This window comes from Phyllobates terribilis, unplaced genomic scaffold (assembly GCF_046119375.1).
Source record: "Phyllobates terribilis strain yellow unplaced genomic scaffold, ASM4611937v1 Scaffold_3__8_contigs__length_932513732, whole genome shotgun sequence".
Classification (NCBI taxonomy): domain Eukaryota; kingdom Metazoa; phylum Chordata; class Amphibia; order Anura; family Dendrobatidae; genus Phyllobates; species Phyllobates terribilis.
In genome coordinates, this window is record NW_027362763.1 from 627,226,725 (window position 1) to 627,245,227 (window position 18,503).

General features: G+C 44.4%; 1 protein-coding gene across 26 annotated transcripts in view; it reads left to right on the forward strand.

The window, feature by feature from the left end:
* Positions 1 to 18,503, forward strand: part of AFDN (afadin, adherens junction formation factor) — a 504,890-nt gene that overhangs the window by 320,522 nt on the left and 165,865 nt on the right. For all 26 annotated transcript variants that reach the window (XM_073671547.1, XM_073671557.1, XM_073671558.1 and 23 more), the window contains 2 exons: positions 15,059 to 15,247; positions 15,774 to 15,877. In XM_073671547.1, the coding sequence (XP_073527648.1) occupies positions 15,059 to 15,247; positions 15,774 to 15,877 (293 nt within the window). The remainder of the gene's footprint in view (positions 1 to 15,058; positions 15,248 to 15,773; positions 15,878 to 18,503) is intronic.

Consider the following 18,503-nt stretch of genomic DNA (forward strand, 5'->3'; position numbering starts at 1 on the left):
GTGAACCTGCTTTCATCTGTGAAGAGCACAGGGCCCCAGTGGCGACTTTGCCAATCCTGGTGTTCTGTGGCAAACGCCAAGCGTCCTGCACTGTGTTGGGCTGTGAGCACAACCCCCATCTGTGGACGTCGGGCTCTCATACCACCCTCATGGAGTCGGTTTCTAACTGTTTCTGCAGACACATGCACATTTGTGGCCTGCTGGAGGTCATTTTACCATATCTCTGGCAGTGCTCCTCCTGTTCCTCCTTGCACAAAGGCGGAGGTAGCGGTCCTGCTGCTGGGTTGTTGCCCTTCTATGGCCTCCTCCACATCTCCTGGTATCTGCTCCATGCTCTGGACACTGTGCTGACAGACACAGCTACCCTTCTTGCCACCGCTCGCACTGATGTGCCATCCTAGATGGAACTGCACTACCTGAGCAACTTCTCTGGGTTGTACTGTAGACACCACCTCATGCTACTGTACCTCTAGGGGTGAGAGCAATGGCAAATGAAAAAGTGACCTAAACAACAGCCAAAAAGGATGAGAACAGAGAAATGGTCCGTAGTCACCACCTGCACAACCGCTCCTATATAGGGGGTATCTTGCTAATTGCCTATCATTTTTACCAGTTGTGTATTCAATTTGCACAACAGCAGGAGAAGTTGATTCACAATCAGTGTTGCTTCATAACTGGACAGGTAGATTTCACAGAAGTGTCACTGATTTGGAGTTACATTGTGTTGTTTAAGTGTTCCCTTTATTTTTTTGAGCAGTCTATATAAAATACATCAGCGGAGCAATCCAGCCACTTTCTACTGAATATATATACAGTACAGACCAAAAGTTTGCACACACCTTCTCATTTAAAGATTTTTCTGTATTTTCGTGACTATGAAAATTGTACATTCACACTGAAGGCATCAAAACTATGAATTAACACATGTGGAATTATATACTTAACAAAAAAGTGTGAAACAACTGAGAATGTCTTATATTCTAGGTTCTTCAAAGTAGCCACCTTTTGCTTTGTTGACTGCTTTGCACACTCTTGGCATTCTCTTGATGAGCTTCAAGAGGTAGTCACCGGAAAAGGTTTTCACTTCACAGGTGTGCCCTGTCAGGTTTAATAAGTGGGATTTCTTGCCTTATAAATGGGGTTGGGACCATCAGTTGTGTTGTGCAGAAGTCTGGTGGATACACAGCTGATAGTCCTACTGAATAAACTGTTAGAATTTGTATTATGGCAAGAAAAAAGCAGCTAAGTAAAGAAAAACGAGTGGCCATCATTACTTTAAGAAATGAAGGTCAGTCACTCCAAAAAATTGGGCAAACTTTGAAAGTGTCCCCAAGTGCAGTTGCGAAAACCATCAAGCGCTACAAAGAAACTGGCTCACATTTGGACCGCCACAGGAAAGGAAGACCAAGAGTCACCTCTGCTTCTGAGGATAAGTTTATCCGAGTTACCAGCCTCAGAAGTTGCAGGTTAACAGCAGCTCAGATTAGAGACCAGGTCAATGCCACACAGAGTTCTAGCAGCAGACACATCTCTACAACAACTGTTAAGAGGAGACTTTGTGCAGCAGGCCTTCATGGTAAAATAGCTGCTAGGAAACCACTGCTAAGGACTGGCAACAAGCAGAAGAGACTTGTTTGGGCTAAAGAACACAAGGAATGGACATTAGACCAGTAGAAATCTGTGCTTTGGTCTGATGAGTCCAAATTTGAGATCTTTGGTTCCAATCACAGTGTCTTTGTGCGACGCAGAAAAGGTGAACGGATGGACTCTACATGTCTGGTTCCCATCGTGAAGCATGGAGGAGAGGGTGTGATGGTGTGGGGGTGTTTTGCTGGTGACACTGGTGGGGATTTATTCAAAATTGAAGGCATACTGAACCAGAATGGCTACCACAGCATCTTGCAGTGGCATGCTATTCCATCCGGTTTGCGTTTAGTTGGACCATCATTTATTTTTCAACAGGACAATGACCCCAAACACACCTCCAGGCTGTGTAAGGGCTATTTTACAAAGAGGGAGAGTGATGGGGTGCTACGCCAGATGACCTGGCCTCCACAGTCACCAGACCTGAACCCAATTGAGATGGTTTGGGGTAAGCTGGACCGCAGAGTGAAGTCAAAAGGGCCAACAAGTGCTAAGCTTCTCTGGGAACTCCTTCAAGATTGTTGGAAGAGCATTTCCTGTGGTCCGGAGCTCATCAAGAGAATGCCAAAAGTGTGCAAAGCAGTCATCAAAGCAAAATGTGGCTACTTAGAAGAACCTAGAATATAAGACATATTTTCAGTTGTTTCACACTTTTTGTTAAGTATATAATTCCACATGTGTTAATTCATAGTTTTGATGCCTTCAGTGTGAATGTACAATTTTCATAGTCATGAAAATACAGAAAAATCTTTAAATGAGGTGTGTCCAAACTTTTGGTCTGTACTGTATATATATGTATATATATATGTATATATATATATATATGTGTGTATGTATATGTGTTTATGTATATGTGTATTGTAAAATTTTACCTAAACATAAGTCTTTTTATGTTAAAAAATAAATAAATAAATACAAACACATATTCAGTAGTGCTGCGTCCGTAATGACGCAACCTATAAAACTGTCATACTAGTTAACCCCTTCATTGAACACTGTAAAGAAAAAAGGGGCAAAAAACTATGCCTTTTCATCATAGTGGAATAAAACACGATCAAAAAGACAAACGTAAATAAAAATGGTATAGCTGAAAACGACTTCATCTTGTCCCGCAAAAAATAAGCTGCCATACAGCTCCATCTGCAAAAAAAAAAAAAAAGTTATAGCTCAGAATAAAGCGATGCAAAAGTAATTTTTTTATAAAAATAGTTTGTGTGAAAGTGCAAAAACATAAAAAAAAAATAGATAAATGTGGTTTTGCTGTAATCATACTGACCTGAAGAATAAAGCTGCAACTCGCAGCCACTCGCTGAATTTCATAAAAAAAATTCCTGAATTGCTGGTTTTGTTCATTCTGCCTCCCAAAAATCGGAATAGAAAGCAATAAAAAAGTCATGTGCCTAAAAATGGTACCAATAAAAGCGTCAACTCGTCCTGCAAAAAGAAAGCTCTAACATAACTGTGAGTAGAAATATGGAAAAATTATGTCTCTCAAAATGCAAAAAAAAATATATTAAAATAAGTGTTTTTTTAGTGTGTGATAGCAGCCAAACACAAACTATATAAATCTGCTATCTCTGTAATCGCACCGACCTGAAGATCGCTTTTTTGCCCTTCTCTCATGACAGCACCACCTGAGAGAGAGTATCTGCCCACCAAGGACAGGAATCTACTGAATAAAAAGGCGGTACCTCTCTTCCGCATCAGTTTTTGTCTCAGAGCATGAGAGGGCCTCTGAAAAATAGGTTAGTACACAACTACCACCAAAACATTTCTTTATGAAACACCCTTAGAAGTGCACACCATAAGTGATAGAGGGGAGGGAATTAATAGGGTGCTGTCATGGGCTCTGTAAAATCCCATTACCGGTAAGTAACTAGGATCTTTTCCCCTTCTCCCATGACAGCACCACCTGAGAGATTTGGAGAGATCAGACACCAGAGGGAGGAATCACCGTTGCAACACCTTTCTCCCAAAGGACAGATCAGTAGAAGAGGAAAGGTCAAGACTGTAATGCTTGTAGAATGTAGAGGGGGACGACCAAGTTGCCGCCTTAAATATGATGTCGATGGGCACATTCGCCTTCTCAGCCCAGAAAGCAGCTACAGCCCTGGTGGAGTGGGCCTTCAGGTTCTCTGGAACTGGCAGATTGCTGGAGGAGTACGCTAAACCAATGGTGTCCCTGACCCACCTAGCTATGGTCCCCTCGTAACCTTAAGCCCTTTTCTAGCCCCCTGAAATGAGATGAATAAGGTGTCACTTTTCCTCCAGGCCTTCGTCACCTCCAAATACTGGACTAATACCCTCTTTACATCTAAAGTGTGAAACTTTTGTTCCTCTGAATTTCTAAGATCTGGAAAGAAGGAAGGTTGTGTCCTATGGAATTTGGAGGCTACTTTTGGAAGATAGGCCGGGTCTGATCTTAAGGTTACTCTATCCATACACACTTGAGTGAACGGATGGTTTACTTGCAGCGCGTTGGTTCCTGTCCTTGATGGGAGCCTCTCTAGGTGGTGCCTCGCTTACCTAATCATGGGGTCTAAAACGTGGATCCCGGGATCGATGCGGCCTGGAGACTGTGAAGACTCAGCAGATGGGACCTCTGTTCTCAGCCCCATCTTGCTGGTACCTGGGCCTGCGGGGGGGGGGGGGAGGGGGGCGCCTTCCGGGGTCCTCTCCTGCATGCGCCGGGTCCTGCAGCCAGGGCTAAACACCCACGGAGGTCCGTGGCTGAGTGCGCCGGCAGGCAGGCCTTCCGGGTCTGCGCACTTTCAGGATCGCGTCGGGACCTAGTGCGCTGAAAGTCCGGGCTGCGCGGGGTCGCGTCGCGGCCTGACACGAGTGCGCAGGAAGCCCGGGTCTGCGCATGCTCTGGGTGCGATTCAACATGTCGCATCCCCGTCCGCAAGCGCGCTGGGAGCCGCTGGGTTTACGCACGCGCAGAAGGGATTCAGTGGCGTAGTGCGCCAGCTGGCTAATATATATAATATGTATATATATAAAAAGAAAAAAGAATGAAAGTAAAAAAGAAAGGAAAGAAAGTAGAGAGCGCACGCTGCCGTCGGAAGGGGAGGGCCCCAAAGGAGGTGGAGCTCCCGTATGCTTTTTAGAGATGGATGGGAAGCGGACAAGATGACAGTGTCTGCATCCCCTTCATCATGAGCAGGAGGAGCAGGAGGAACAGTAGCAGCCACAACCGCCTAAACAGAGTAAACAGCTCAAGCTGAATGTGAGACAACCGAAGCAACGGTCATCATCAGAGCCACAGCAGTGGGGGCTCTACGAGTACCGGCAGAACCGGTCAGAAGAAATCATCTCGAGAGTCCACCTCCGCCAGATGGGAGCGTTCATGTGAACGGCAACCACCGCCTCCGGTACCCTAGTCTGAACGGCAGTGTGGTGAGTGATCTTCGTGGACGTTCACCTTAGTAATGTGCTCTTCTGTTTTTTCTCTTTTCGTTTCTTTTTGGTTGCTAGGAACCTAAAAAGAGTAGTTATAAGAATAAAGAATGTGCGTTATGTAAAGTTAGCCTTCCCAGCTCCTATGCTAAGAACTTGTGGTCTGATTGTATCCAGAAAACTATATCTTTTTTATGGATTTAAAAACCTTAATCCAGATGGAGGTCAGGGATTCCTTAAAGAACTTGACCTCACGTAAGAAGAGAAAGCAGAAACGAATTACCTCTGACTCGAAGAATCAGTAGAGTCCCATATCGCGAGGGAATCTCCTTCCCCCTCTCACCTCTCGTCATCGTCTTCATCAGAGTCTTCGGATGATGATGGAAGGTGTAGGCCATGTTTTTTGGTTGACAATATTGAAAGATTAGTCAAAGCTATTAGAGTAACCATGGGTATTGCTGATGCCAAGGCTCCCAGAACAGTTCAGGATGTTATGTTCGGGGGCTTAGATCAGAAGAAGAGAAGCACATTCCCAGTTAATGAGAGGATCAAGATTCTTATAGATAGGGAGTGGATAAAACCAGAGAGGAAGGGCCAGCTGTCTTCTTCTAAGCGGAGGTACCCTTTTGAAGAGGGAGGACGCAGCTAAGTGGGACAAAACCCCTAAAATTGATGTGGCCATCTCGAAGTCCTTGAAAAGAGCCACACTGCCTTTTGAGGATTTGGGGGCCCTCAAATATCCGCTCTTAAACAGGCCTGGGAGTCCTCATCGGGGGCTCTGAAACCGGCAGTGGCGGCCACCTGCACCGCCATATTTATGATGATCTGGCTACAGCAGTTAGAGGACCAGATCAAATGGAATGTCCTTAGGGATAAAATTCTGTCGGGTCTTCCTCTTATGCATTGAGCGGCTGCATTCCTTGCTGATGCATCGACAGATTCAGTTAGGCTGGCTGCCAGGTCATCAAACCTTTCCAATGCAGCCCTTAGGGCGTTAAGGCTCAAGAGCTGGCCAGGAGATGTGCTGTCAAAATCAAAACTCTGCTTTATCCCATGTGAAGGAGACTTTCTTTTCAGAAAGGCCTTAGATGACATCCTGGATAAGGCCGTGGACAAGAAACACAGGTTTCCTACTGTATCTGTTCCCCAGTATAAGACCTCCTTTCGGAAAAGGGAATATAATCGGAGCAAATTATCCTGAGACCAAAGTAGTTGGAGAGACAGGAAGCCGAATAACAGAGGCATCATGTTCGGGGGTCCATCCTCCGATAGTAAAAAAAAAAGCCCCTAAGTGACGGGCCTCCCCAGGTAGGAGGAAGGTTGACCCACTTCCTTCCCACCCGGGAAAAGATCTCATCCACGGCCTGGATTTTAGGGATAATCGGGAAGGGGCTGAAGTTGGGATTCAAAACCATTCCCAGAGACACAGTCAGGATTTCAGCCCCCAGAGGCCTAAGAGAAAAGATGGCCCTGCAGCAGGGAGTACTCACTCTGGTTGTGAAGGGGGTTCTAGTAGAAACACCAGTACCCGAGCAAGGGAGAGGGTTTTACTCAACTCTCTTCCTAATAAACCGGATGGCTCCTTCAGAACCATTGTCAACTTGAAGAAGCTGAACAACCATTTAATTTACAGGCCAGGCCATTCAAGATGGAGTCAATAAAATCGGCCATAAAGATGTTGTTTCCAGAGTGTTACATGTGCGTCCTTCGATTTGAAGGACGCTTACTACCATGTCCCAATCTTTCCTGCACACCAGCAGTATCTGAGGGTAGCTGTACATTTCGACAAGCAGATAAAGCATTTTCAGTTTGCAGCTCTTCCCTTGGGCATCTCCATGGCTCCAAGGGTTTTCACAAAGATTATCCTGGAAGTCACGGCACATCTAAGGGAGAAGGATATTCTAGTTATCCCTTACCTGGACGATTTTTTGGTGGTGGGCAGATCAAAACAACTCTGTGCACTGGTTCTGGCGGAAGTCATGGCCAGTCTAAATGGTTTGGGATGGATTTTAAATTTCGAAAAATCGAGACTAGAACCAAAAAAGGTTCAGTCCTTTTTGGGTCTCATTTTAGACTCAGAGAACCAGACTTGTCTTCTGCCAGAGAACAAGAAATTGAGGATCAATTCTCTCATCTCACGCTTAATCAGCAATCCATCCATGACCTTGAGAAATGCAATGTCTCTATTGGGTACGATGACATCTTGTATCCCAGCAGTACAGTGGGCCCAGTTTCATCCCAGACGTCTACAGCAGGAGATCCTGACAGCAGACAGACAGCTCAGAGGTCACCTGGATGGAAGACTATCCCTTTCAAGTTCGGTAATCAACTCACTGGATTGGTGGATGAATCCGGTAAATCTATCTCTGGGGGTTCCCTGGTCATTCCAGGTGTCAGATAAGATTACGACAGACGCAAGCGCAGAATGCTGAGGAGCTCACCTGAGAGATCATTCAATACAGGGCCTCTGGTCAGACAGCGAGACTAGTCTCTCCTCCAAAATGAGGGAGCTGTTGGCAGTCAGAAACGCGATAGTAGAGTTCAGTTCTCAACTTCAGGGTCAACACATCCGGATAATGTCGGACAACCGAACAACTGTCGCCTATATCAATCGTCAGGGGGGAACAAGATCCCTTCCTCTGATGTTAGTTACAGAACAGGTCCTTCATTTTGCAGAGAATCATCTATTTACGCTCTCGGCACTGCATAATAGAGGAGAAGAGAACGTAAGAGCCGATTTTCTAAGTCGGCACATTTTGAAACAAGGAGAATGGGAATTGAATCCAGCAATATTCCGGCAGATTGTCTGGCGATGGGGCAACCTCAGATAGATCTGTTTGCAAACAAACGGAAAACCAAAATCTTTTGCTCCCTAAATCCAAAGGAGAAGCCTTTTGCTGTGGACGCGCTGCAAATTCCCTGGAACTTTACCCTGGCCTGTGCATTTCCCCCTCTAATGCTGACTCCTACTATCCAGATGAAGATCGAGAAGAACAGGCGAGGGTTATATTGATCGCCCCGTTTTGCCCCAAGAGACCATGGTTCACTTGGATGAAGAGAATGTCCCAAGCGGAACCATGGGTCCTTACGGACACCCCAGATCTTTTCAGTCAGGGCCCAGTCTTCCATCCCCAGAGATCGGGCCTGCATTTGACGGCCTGGATTTTGAAAGGTCACTACTAACACAGGAGGGGTTTTCTCCAGGTCTATTCGCTACTCTACTGGCAAGTAGGAAGCTGGTGACTACTAGAATCTATGGCGGAACCTGGGCTAAATTTCTGTTTACCTCAGGTCAGTCCACCAAAGGGAGGGTTCCTATTGGGGCCATCCTGGAGTTCCTTCAGAAGGGCTTAATCATGGTGTTAGCCACCAGTACCCTTAAGGTTCAAGTATCAGCTCTGGGGGCACTATATAATTGCGACTTGGCAGCAAATAGGTGCATCATCAGATTCATTAAAGCTTGCAGTAGATCTAGACTTATCCCTACTCCAAGGATGCCTCCTTGGGACCTTAATCTGATTATAGAGCTGCTAACCAAGCCTCCCTTTGAGCCCTTAGAGAAGATTTCGGAGAAAGTTCTCACCTTAAAAATAGTCATGCTGGTAGCTCTAACTTCAGCTCGTAGGGTTAGTGATCTACACGCGCTGTCAGTAAACCATCCGTTCACTCAAGTGTGTATGGATAGAGTAACCTTAAGACCAGACCCGGCCTATCTTCCAAAAGTAGCCTCCAAATTCCATAGGACACAAGTAATTACTCTCCTTTCCTTCTTTCCATATCCTAGAAATTCAGAGGAACAAAAGCTTCACACTTTAGATGTAAAGAGGGTATTAGTCCAGTATTTGGAGGAGACGAAGGCCTGGAGGAAAAGTGACACCTTATTCATCTCATTTCAGGGGGCTAGAAAAGGGCTTAAGGTTACGAGGGGACCATAGCTAGGTTGGTCAGGGACACCATTGGTTTAGTGTACTCCTCTAGAAATCTTCCAGTTCCAGAGAACCTGAAGGCCCACTCCACCAGGGCTGTAGCTGCTTCCTGGGCTGAGAAGGCGAATGTGCCCATCGACATCATATGTAAGACGGCAACTTGGTCATCCCCTTCTACATTCTACAAGCATTACCGTCTTGACCTTTCCTCTTCTACTGATCTGTCCTTTGGGAGAAAGGTGTTGCAACAGTGATCCCTCCCTCTGGTGTCTGATCTCTCTAAATCTCTCAGGTGGTGCTGTCATGGGAGAAGGGGAAAAGATCCTAGTTTCCGGTAACGGGATTTTACAGAGCCCATGACAGCACCCTATTAATTCCCTCCCCTCTATCACTTATGGTGGGCACTTCTAAGGGTGTTTTATAGAGAAATGTTTTGGTGGTAGTTGTGTACTAACCTATTTTTCAGAGGCCCTCTCATGCTCTGAGACAAAAACTGATGCGGAAGAGAGGTACCGCCTTTTTATTCAGTAGATTCCTGTCCTTGGTGGGCGGATACCCTCTCTCAGGTGGTGCTGTCATGGGCTCTGTAAAATCCCGTTACTGGTAAGTAACTAGGATCTATCACGTATACCGCACAAGGAATGGTGTAAAAAATATATAAAACCAATTCTTGACCTACTGTTAATTTGTTCTTTTTGCCTCCCAAAGATCACGGTAAGGCTCAACTCACATTTATCCAGCGCACTACGCTGAGCACTTACATCAGGGTTTTCGTGTAAATCTCTAAAACACGTGATACGGACTGAATCACTGGTGGAAGATTCCTTTAAATGAGGCAGATGGAGTCACTTTGGACGTGGGCTGGCCTCTTATCCGATGGTGTCCGTCTTTTTAGGCATTCATAAACGGGCGGTCTTCTACAGTTTTGTGCGATTTCTGAAAAGGACACCGCTGAACAGAGGCTAGCCGGAGTCCAGGGTATCTCTGCTGCCTCAGTATATTTTCACTCAGCATCATCCACTGCTGCTTGTTTCTGGAAAACACCCATGGAGTCAAAATCGTCATTACACCTGTAGATAAATTCCCAAAAGGTTATAATTTCCAAAATAGGGTCACTTGAGAAGAGTATTCTGCTCTTCTAGCACTTATGGGCTCTGTATATTCCTATTCTAGGAAAATCTATGCTGCAGGAGGCAAATAGTTCTCCATCCCTCCCATTTTCCACTGTGAAAAAGGAAAATCTAGAGTTAAAACTATTTTTTTTGTGGTAAAAATTTATTTTTTCTTCACTGCCAAATAGTATAAAATTCTGTGTCACGCCCGTGGCGTCAATATGATCGCTGCACCCTTAAATGAATTCATTGAGAGATGTAGTTTGTAAAATGGGGTCGCTTAAGTGAGGTTCTGCTGTTCTGGCACCTCAGAGGCTCTTTCAGTGGGTCATGGCACGCGCAAACCATAACAGTGAAATCTGCACTATTATGCAACTCCTTTTCTTCTGGGCTTTTGCACTGTGCCTTAAAAGTGGTTCCTGATTACTTGTATGGTATTGGCACATGTAGGTGAGTGTTAATTCTCCCCCACATCTCCTCAGCCTGTTTTCATAGACCATACTGTAATCAGGCCTACATTAGCATTTTCTGTCCTTCAACTGGTGGGTGCATGTGTGTCTTTGTTCCTCTCTGCAAGGGGCCTCCCTTGTGTGCAACACCGTAGACAGACTGGAGACTGGAGTTCTGGAAGCTTCTTCATCTTTTGAGCTACCTGTAGTAAATGTTTAAGAGGGTTTAGGTTGAGTATCTCTGCCCATTCAGGGGGCTGGTGCTAAGGGTGGTAAAACACTAACCACATGTTTGGTTTGTTAGTTGATGTTGTGTCATGTAAAGTGAGAGGATCTGCTGCTGTGCATGTGTATGGACTATTGGAGATTGGAGAGCAGTTGCCACGTGGTATTGTGATGTCTTGCCCACTCTGCTGGATTTGAGGAACTAGTCTAAGGACTGTTGTTGCATTTTCCTTGGTGTTGGATTACCGGGTGGTGCCCCCGGATTTGTCATTTTTTATGTTGCCACCTTGAAGACTCTAAAGAACCATAGCTACCTTTGTTGTTATATTCTCCCAGTCATAATAAAGGTTGTTGGATTGTTCACCGGCCTGCTTTCTCTGCCTGCTCTGTCACACTCCCCGTCACAAACTGGTTGGCAGCGGTGAGATTAGAGCAGACGGAATGGAGCCAGAACCTCAGGATACAGGAATTGGACTGTTGGAACCTACAAACAAAGGCCCGTGAATTAGGGGTCAGTTAGAAAGGACTGTCCAAAGATCAATTAATTGATGTTTTGGATGAAACTAGCCTTCAGTATTGCACAAGAGAGGGATTCCCAAAGCAATTTAAGGAAAGACAGGACCTGAAAGTAAATACCCAAAAAAGTCAGTGGGTTGTGTGGTATGAGGAGGAGATGACTTTACTTGGGGATGAAGCCACCATAGAAATAAACGAGAAGCCGTTCAGAGAGCTTATGAAAGACCTCTCGCTATGGAAGCAGCTAGAATCCCCAAGCAGGCATTAATCACAACACCCACCATGAGGGAAGCCACAAGAGTGGTCCTCAGTGCAAGGAGGGACCAGAGGGGCGTGATTAAGTGCCTACACGGCCCGACCAAGGTCACACGGCCGCTTAGTAGACTCCGTGAACGAGGGAGGAATCGGACAGGTGGACCAGGTGCCACTCTGGGACCGACCTTGTGTGAGAGCAGGTGACTCCCACAGGTCAGATGGCAGGAACTGACCGGTACAGCGGATGAGCACGGCAGGAAGGCTGACTGTTGGACTGGGTAGATAAGCAGGCTGGTTCGGCAGATAGCCAGACTGGTGCTCCGGGTAGGCGAGCAGGCGGGCACGGTGGGTAACTGGCAGGTGCTTCGGGTACACTGGCTGGCGGGCACGACAGGTAACAGGCTGGTGCTCCAGGTAGGCAGACTGGCAGGCATGGCAGGTTACAGACAGGTGCTCCAGGTAAGCAAGCTGGCGGGCACAACTGTAGACAGACTGACGGGCTGGACTGACAGGCAGCGGGACCTGAGGGCTGGAGCGATTGTTTAGCACACGGAACAACAACCTTGCACAGGCACCTCCATATTGGAGGAGGTGCCTAATATAGGGGAAGTCCTCCGGCCTTTGGCTTGGGACTCTATAGGATGGCTCGTGCGACCCCTTTAAGAGGGAGCGCACGCGCGCCCTAAGCACAGAGCCCGGGATGCTGTGCGCAGAGCACGCCACAGCAGCAGGGGAGCAAGTGGACGCCAGACCTGGACCGCAGCGGTGAGGGGAACAGCGTCTCTGCCCGGCAGGAGGCAGAGACGCCGATGCTACATCCGCAATGACTTTAAGCTGTTTAATGAAGCTTCAATGGACATTGAGGGACTCTTCCAAGACTTTAAACATAAATGTCAGTTAATGGAAGTTCCAGAAGTGGAGCAGGTCAGCCATCTGGTGGGGCTTTTAGAGGGTGGAGCTGCAGAAGCGTATCGAGCTATGAACCGTGAGTATGAGTAACTCCAGACCCTTACTGGACTCTGTTATGCTTGTTAGCCTGTAAAGGGGAGGGCTTTTTTAAAATGTATGCCCATAGAATCAAACAGGTGTCATCGCTGGCTGGAGGGAGAAGAGGCCTTAACTCATGAGATTATTATCCAGGTAATCTTAAAAGAACAGTTCTTTGCCAAATGCCCCGCTGAGATAAGGGAATTGGTGCGTGAGAGAAAACCTGTTACAGTAGAACAAACTGCCGCTTTAGCTGATGAGGTCCTCACCATCAACCCTCAGTGGAAAAAGCTACTGGTGGATGGAGAAAAAACTACCAACACTCCACCACCTTGTCCATCACCTTCCAGCTAGTCCTACCTCACCCTCTGGAATGCGACAAGGAGAGAAAGTAGTAAACTTCAGGTGTTATGGTTGTGGGCATCTGCAGACCACATGCCCAGCTATCCAGTGGAGGAATCGTCCTCCACTACAACAACCACCTCATGCACTTTCACAGGAATATCATCCTTCAGGTTCCCTTACCTCCTTCCCCAGAATGCAAATGGGAAGGAGTGTGACACAGCGCAGATGTTACCGACGTGGGCAGTCTGGGCATTTGCAAGACACCTGCCCTCATGATCAATTGAGGAATCACCCTGCACCAAATAGGCCTATCAATTATTTACAGCCAAATACAATGGAGGAAGAGGTGTCACCTCTCCAATTTGACTTGTCTAATGACTCAGATACCCATGTTCAACCATTATGGGTTTATGGGGTGCAGGTGATCCTCTAAACATCAAAGAAAGCACTTACACAAGGTCGTGCTGGACGCTCGGAGAGTTCTTGTTATTTGTGACTCTGGGGAATTTCTCACTATGGCTGATCCCAGAGCGCTTCGGTCAGAGGCAATACTGCAAGGCCCTGGGATTACCATTGAATTATCTGAACTCTAATGGACGAATATTCTAAAAGCAATTGTAGAACTGGACTTTGGCTTTGGGGTCAAGCAATGCGTGGTTGGGTTGATGAGTGGCCTGCCTGCAGATATTGTCCTAGGAAATGATGTGGTAGATCTACAGTGCTGATTTGTGGGTGCAGGAAGCAGAGTTTTAGTCAAAACGGATGTTAAATGGAGCTCAGACTTTCAACCCTATAAGTTTATCGTATGATATCCAAAAGATAACAAACACCAAAATGCTGATGGATTGTTACACGAGGAGCCATGAGTCCTCTCAGCTATGTCAACATGTACTCCCAGGTGTGCAGCGTTGCAGATGGGCTGAAGACTGGAGTTCTGGAAGATTCTTCATCCTTTGAGTTACCTGTAGTAAATGTTTAAGGGGGTGGAGTGTGAGCATCTCTGCCCAAACAGAAAGCTGTCCTATTCTATAGGGCTTTTGTTTCATGTTTGGAACAGCAGATCTATAGATTCTTTTTACAGTAAACATTATTTGAGGATTGGAGCCAGCCATATTCTCTAATGCAACAGTGCATACTGAGCATGCTCCCTCCTTCTCTCCTGAAATAAGGGGAGAGGAGATCACAGAGCAAGATGGAGGGTAGTCTGTCACTCCCTGAATGGCATGCATAGCTCACAGAGAAATAGTTGAGTATGGCTGGTAAGAAGATGCATATTTCTATTCCAGCTATGTATATTGCCCACTTACCAGAACAGCAAGTGGGGGAATTTGAGAATAATAGTCTCAGTATATTGGCATGGCAGTACACATACGTGTATTTTAATACAGTGATAGGAGGAACTGTGATTTGAAGCAGAGGGCTGTGGCTAGAAATTATAAGGGGTTTCTGACAATTATGAGGGATGGTGTGGTTCGCAATTTAAAGGGAGAAGTAGATAGCTGTTATAGGGAAGTGGTATTTATGGGTGGACAATGATGGCTGGTTAAATATTTTAGGGGCTGGAGCAGGCAGATTTTGAGGCAAGGTCCCACCTAGAATTTGCAAATACCTGGTAGTTATAGGATGGGCTATAATTATAGAGGAAGATTATAAAATGTAAAATTTTACTTTTCAAAACTGTGTGAAACCAAAAACACATTAATTTAAAAAAGAGTGGAAACAAATAGATACGGAGCACAAACAAAAATGCACCCTTTTTTTTGTACTTTTTGCTTAACTAGCATAGCTCACTTGTCTTGGCATGGTGTGCAGCAGCTGCGTGTGAGCAATGAAGGGTGTGGGACACTACAGCTCCATACATTGTTTGACGGTGCCGTGTACTGCAGTGTATTTCCCATTCATTTGAATGTCTGAAGATTCATTCAGTTATTAGTAATAATAGAAAACTAGCATGACAAGTCAGTCTTGATGAATGGTCCTTTAGTGTTTTTTTACATAATGCTAATGACCTGCACAAGATATGTGATTTACTGAGACCTGCACAGATATATGAATTGTGTAAATGCCATACAAAGTTACATAAGCCTTGCAAAATGACCCCCCCCTTTTTCCTACCTTGTTAATGCAGCAAAGTTCTTAATTTTTTTAAAATAACTGAAGGTGTCTGTTTACATTTAAAAAAGATTAATTGTGGTTTCAGATCGCCGTGGCTCAGGAAAACCTAGACCAAAAAGTGAGGGGTTTGAGCTTTACAGTAATACTGGCAAGAATGGGTCACCTGAAAGTCCACAAATACCTTGGCCAGAATACTCCGAACCAAAGAAATTACCTGGGGATGATCGACTACTTAAGAACCGTGCTGATCATCGTTCCAGTCCCAATGTAGCAAGTAAGCTTGAAATTGAACATATCTGACAAAATGTATACTTTCTGCTTAAACCTATGGTGTTCTCATTTAACAGTATATTTTCAGCATCTGTTACATGTGGATAGTATATGGAGCAGAGAGCTGCTTGTCATGCCTGCTTACTTTTCCCATAGCCACATATTTTTTAGTGATTCACCATTTACTACAGAGCTGACAATAGAAATGGCTCTGTGTCCTACAAGCTACTTCTGTTGGTTGTGCTGCCGAGAATGGAGAATCAATATGCAAAGAACTGGCTGTGGTGAGTCAGTGGTATCGATCTGCTCATTAGATACACGTTCACATTGCTAGATTTTTTTTTTTAACACTGGGTGGCACCAGTATGTACTGTATGTATATAACATACATGTACAGTACATTTTTTTGATTGGTAAAGAAAGTTTCATTTGCAAGTTATTTATTTTTAATATCTATGTATTGAATGAATGTGATATTTAGTGGTGGGTCTATCCTTTTAATACCTGTTTTCGTATATTTATTTTTAAAGATCAGCCTCAAAGTCCAGCCGGAAAAAATATATATGGCAGTACATATGGCAGTACTGCACCAGTGAAAATCACATCAGTGTCTACTGGAAATTTGTGTACAGAGGTTAGTTATTGTCTGAAATCTTTCCTCAAAAAAATGTTTTGCTGTTCCTTCTTCGTGCCCTTCCTCTAGATTTTCCTTTTTTTTTCCTTTTCAATTCAACTCCTGGTTTTGTCTTGAAATTGCATAAAAAAGCTGCAGTGACTTTTTCCAAAACATACTTTTAATAATGTAAATAATTTACCTTAGATTCAGGAAAAAATGGCTTTCTAAGTGGAATTAACCTAAAAAAAAACCTCCTATTACAGTCTTGGAAAAATAAAAAGTTGATTTATTTTTTGTTTATCACAAAGTTATTACCCTTCATGTTTTAAAGCATAGGTAAAGTTAGAATTTTGCTGCTGTCTTAATAAATGTAGTTTTTGTTGCAAGAATTCAGTACTTGTCTATACACTCCTCAACATTTAAGTTTTCTTTCCACGAAGGAAAACTCATGGTTTTATGAAAATCACAGGATCAATATGTTAATGATATGCAAATGATGAAAAAAAAATGTCAAAGGCCTTTCAATTTATTCAGTATTGAGTATCGGCGTCATGTGCATAAATCCCCACACTTACAGCCTTGGCTGCTGTCAATGAGGTTATAAATGGTTGTCTGAGGAATGTTCTGCTGTGCTGAATGAACTTGAGTTCACAAATCATCAACATCTGCTTCTGGCAGCTCCCTTTGCAATGGACGTCCCAGATGTGCTTGATTAGTGACAAATCCAAAGACTCTGCAGGCCACACAGGCTGCTCACATGTGACCTACCATTATAGTGTTAAGAAAACTGCTGCTAGGACACTTTGGATACATTGTGTGAGGCAAGCCACAAATGTATTTAGTTGTTGGATAGATTGCTACAAATGCAGGGGGCAGCACGGTGGCTCAGTGGTTAGCACTGCAGCCTTGCAGTGCTGGGCTCCTGGGTTCAAATCCCACCAAGAACATCTGCAAGGAGTTTGTATGTTCTCCCCGTGTTTGTGTGGGTTTCCTCCGGGTTTTCCGGCTTCTTCCCACACTCCAAAGACATACAGATAGGGAATTTAGATTGTGAGCCCCAATGGGGACAGTGATGATAATGTGTGTAAAGCACTGTGGAATTAGTGGTGCTATATAAGTGAGTAAAATAAATAAAATGCATTCCAAATATATTTGCAACTTACATAAGAGTGCTTTGTTCTATGCACCATTGATCACAGTGTAGGATACTAGTCAAGCATAATAAATGTGATTGTCATTTACTAGAACTATTGCAATAGTTTACTTTTTTTTTTTTAATTCTAACCCTAGAAACCTGATACTTGCTCGTCATACTGGTGCCTACCCTTATTTCACGGTCTAGAGATAAATACCTACACGAGATAACATAAATATATATATTTATACTTAAAGAATGCACATACTAACAAACATTTCTGGGTTCGTATATGTAATATTTGTATGTATGAGATCGAGAGATGAGGTAGAGCGAAAGACATTGATAGAAGAGTGGCTCTCACCCTGTACTGAAAACAATCCTTGATTGCGGCCATAGCGTAACAATAATGGGATGGTTGCAGCCTCACTTGAGGCTTTGGCCTTTTTGAACAGCAGTGTGTTTCCTCTGGCTTGAGGATCACTATTCAAGCAGTTGGATATCCAGGTCCGCCAATGACCGATAAATAAATATTATTGTGAGGTAATTATTTATAAATACCACAAATAGATAAAATATATATAAAATATATATATTTATTGTCTAGGAAATAACGCATTTCAGCAAGATACAAACCCCCTCAAGTAGTAATTATAGACCGTAAAAGACAATGGTAAAAAGATTTAAATCGCAAGGGATTTGTGACCAAAAAAGATCTATGACAGGTGGAGCTATTGGTTTGATGGATAGCTGTCCATTTTAAAAGAGAGACTCCATTATGTAACATATATTAAATATAAGTAGAAAGGAAATAATATCAACAGGAAGATGGCATATAAATGAATAAGTAATATGATTAACATATATTGATGAACTGTGATTGTGAGATAGTCTGTGACGGGCTGTTTACTTGGGAAAGCTGACTTCATACTGGGCTGGTTAAGAAATACCCAAGTTTTACTTTAAAGAAGCACTCACACTATCTTTTTTTGCGTGTGTCTGTGTACATGCATGTAATGTAGTGTGAGTGTATTACTATACCCATCTACTGCTGCGCTCTCCGGGGTCCAGCACCGTTTTGTTAGCCTTTTCTGTGACATCACCAAAATTCTGACTAGCCAGCTTACTCTGTGCTATGCATGAGCCAAAAGTCTATTTTACGTTGACAGACTATGGAGCCTTGTTCTGAGGCTCCATAGACATTCATTGTAAAAGTCACTTCAGGGTCAAGTAGAGCGCAATGTGACCTGGAGAGTCTGCAGAGCAGTGACATCATGGAGAAGCTGAGCAGAACGGCGCTGGACACCAGAAATAGCAGCAGCAGGTGAGTAGTATATTAATACACTCACACATTTAACCCCTTTCTGACATTGTGCGTAATAATACATCCGTGTGCCCTGGGCCTTATGGACCTGGTATGTATTATTTACGCTTCGGCGATCGAACCAGCATAGAGGCCGTGAGGACGCGATCACCACTAGGAGTCTGCTAATTTGGACAGCTGACACC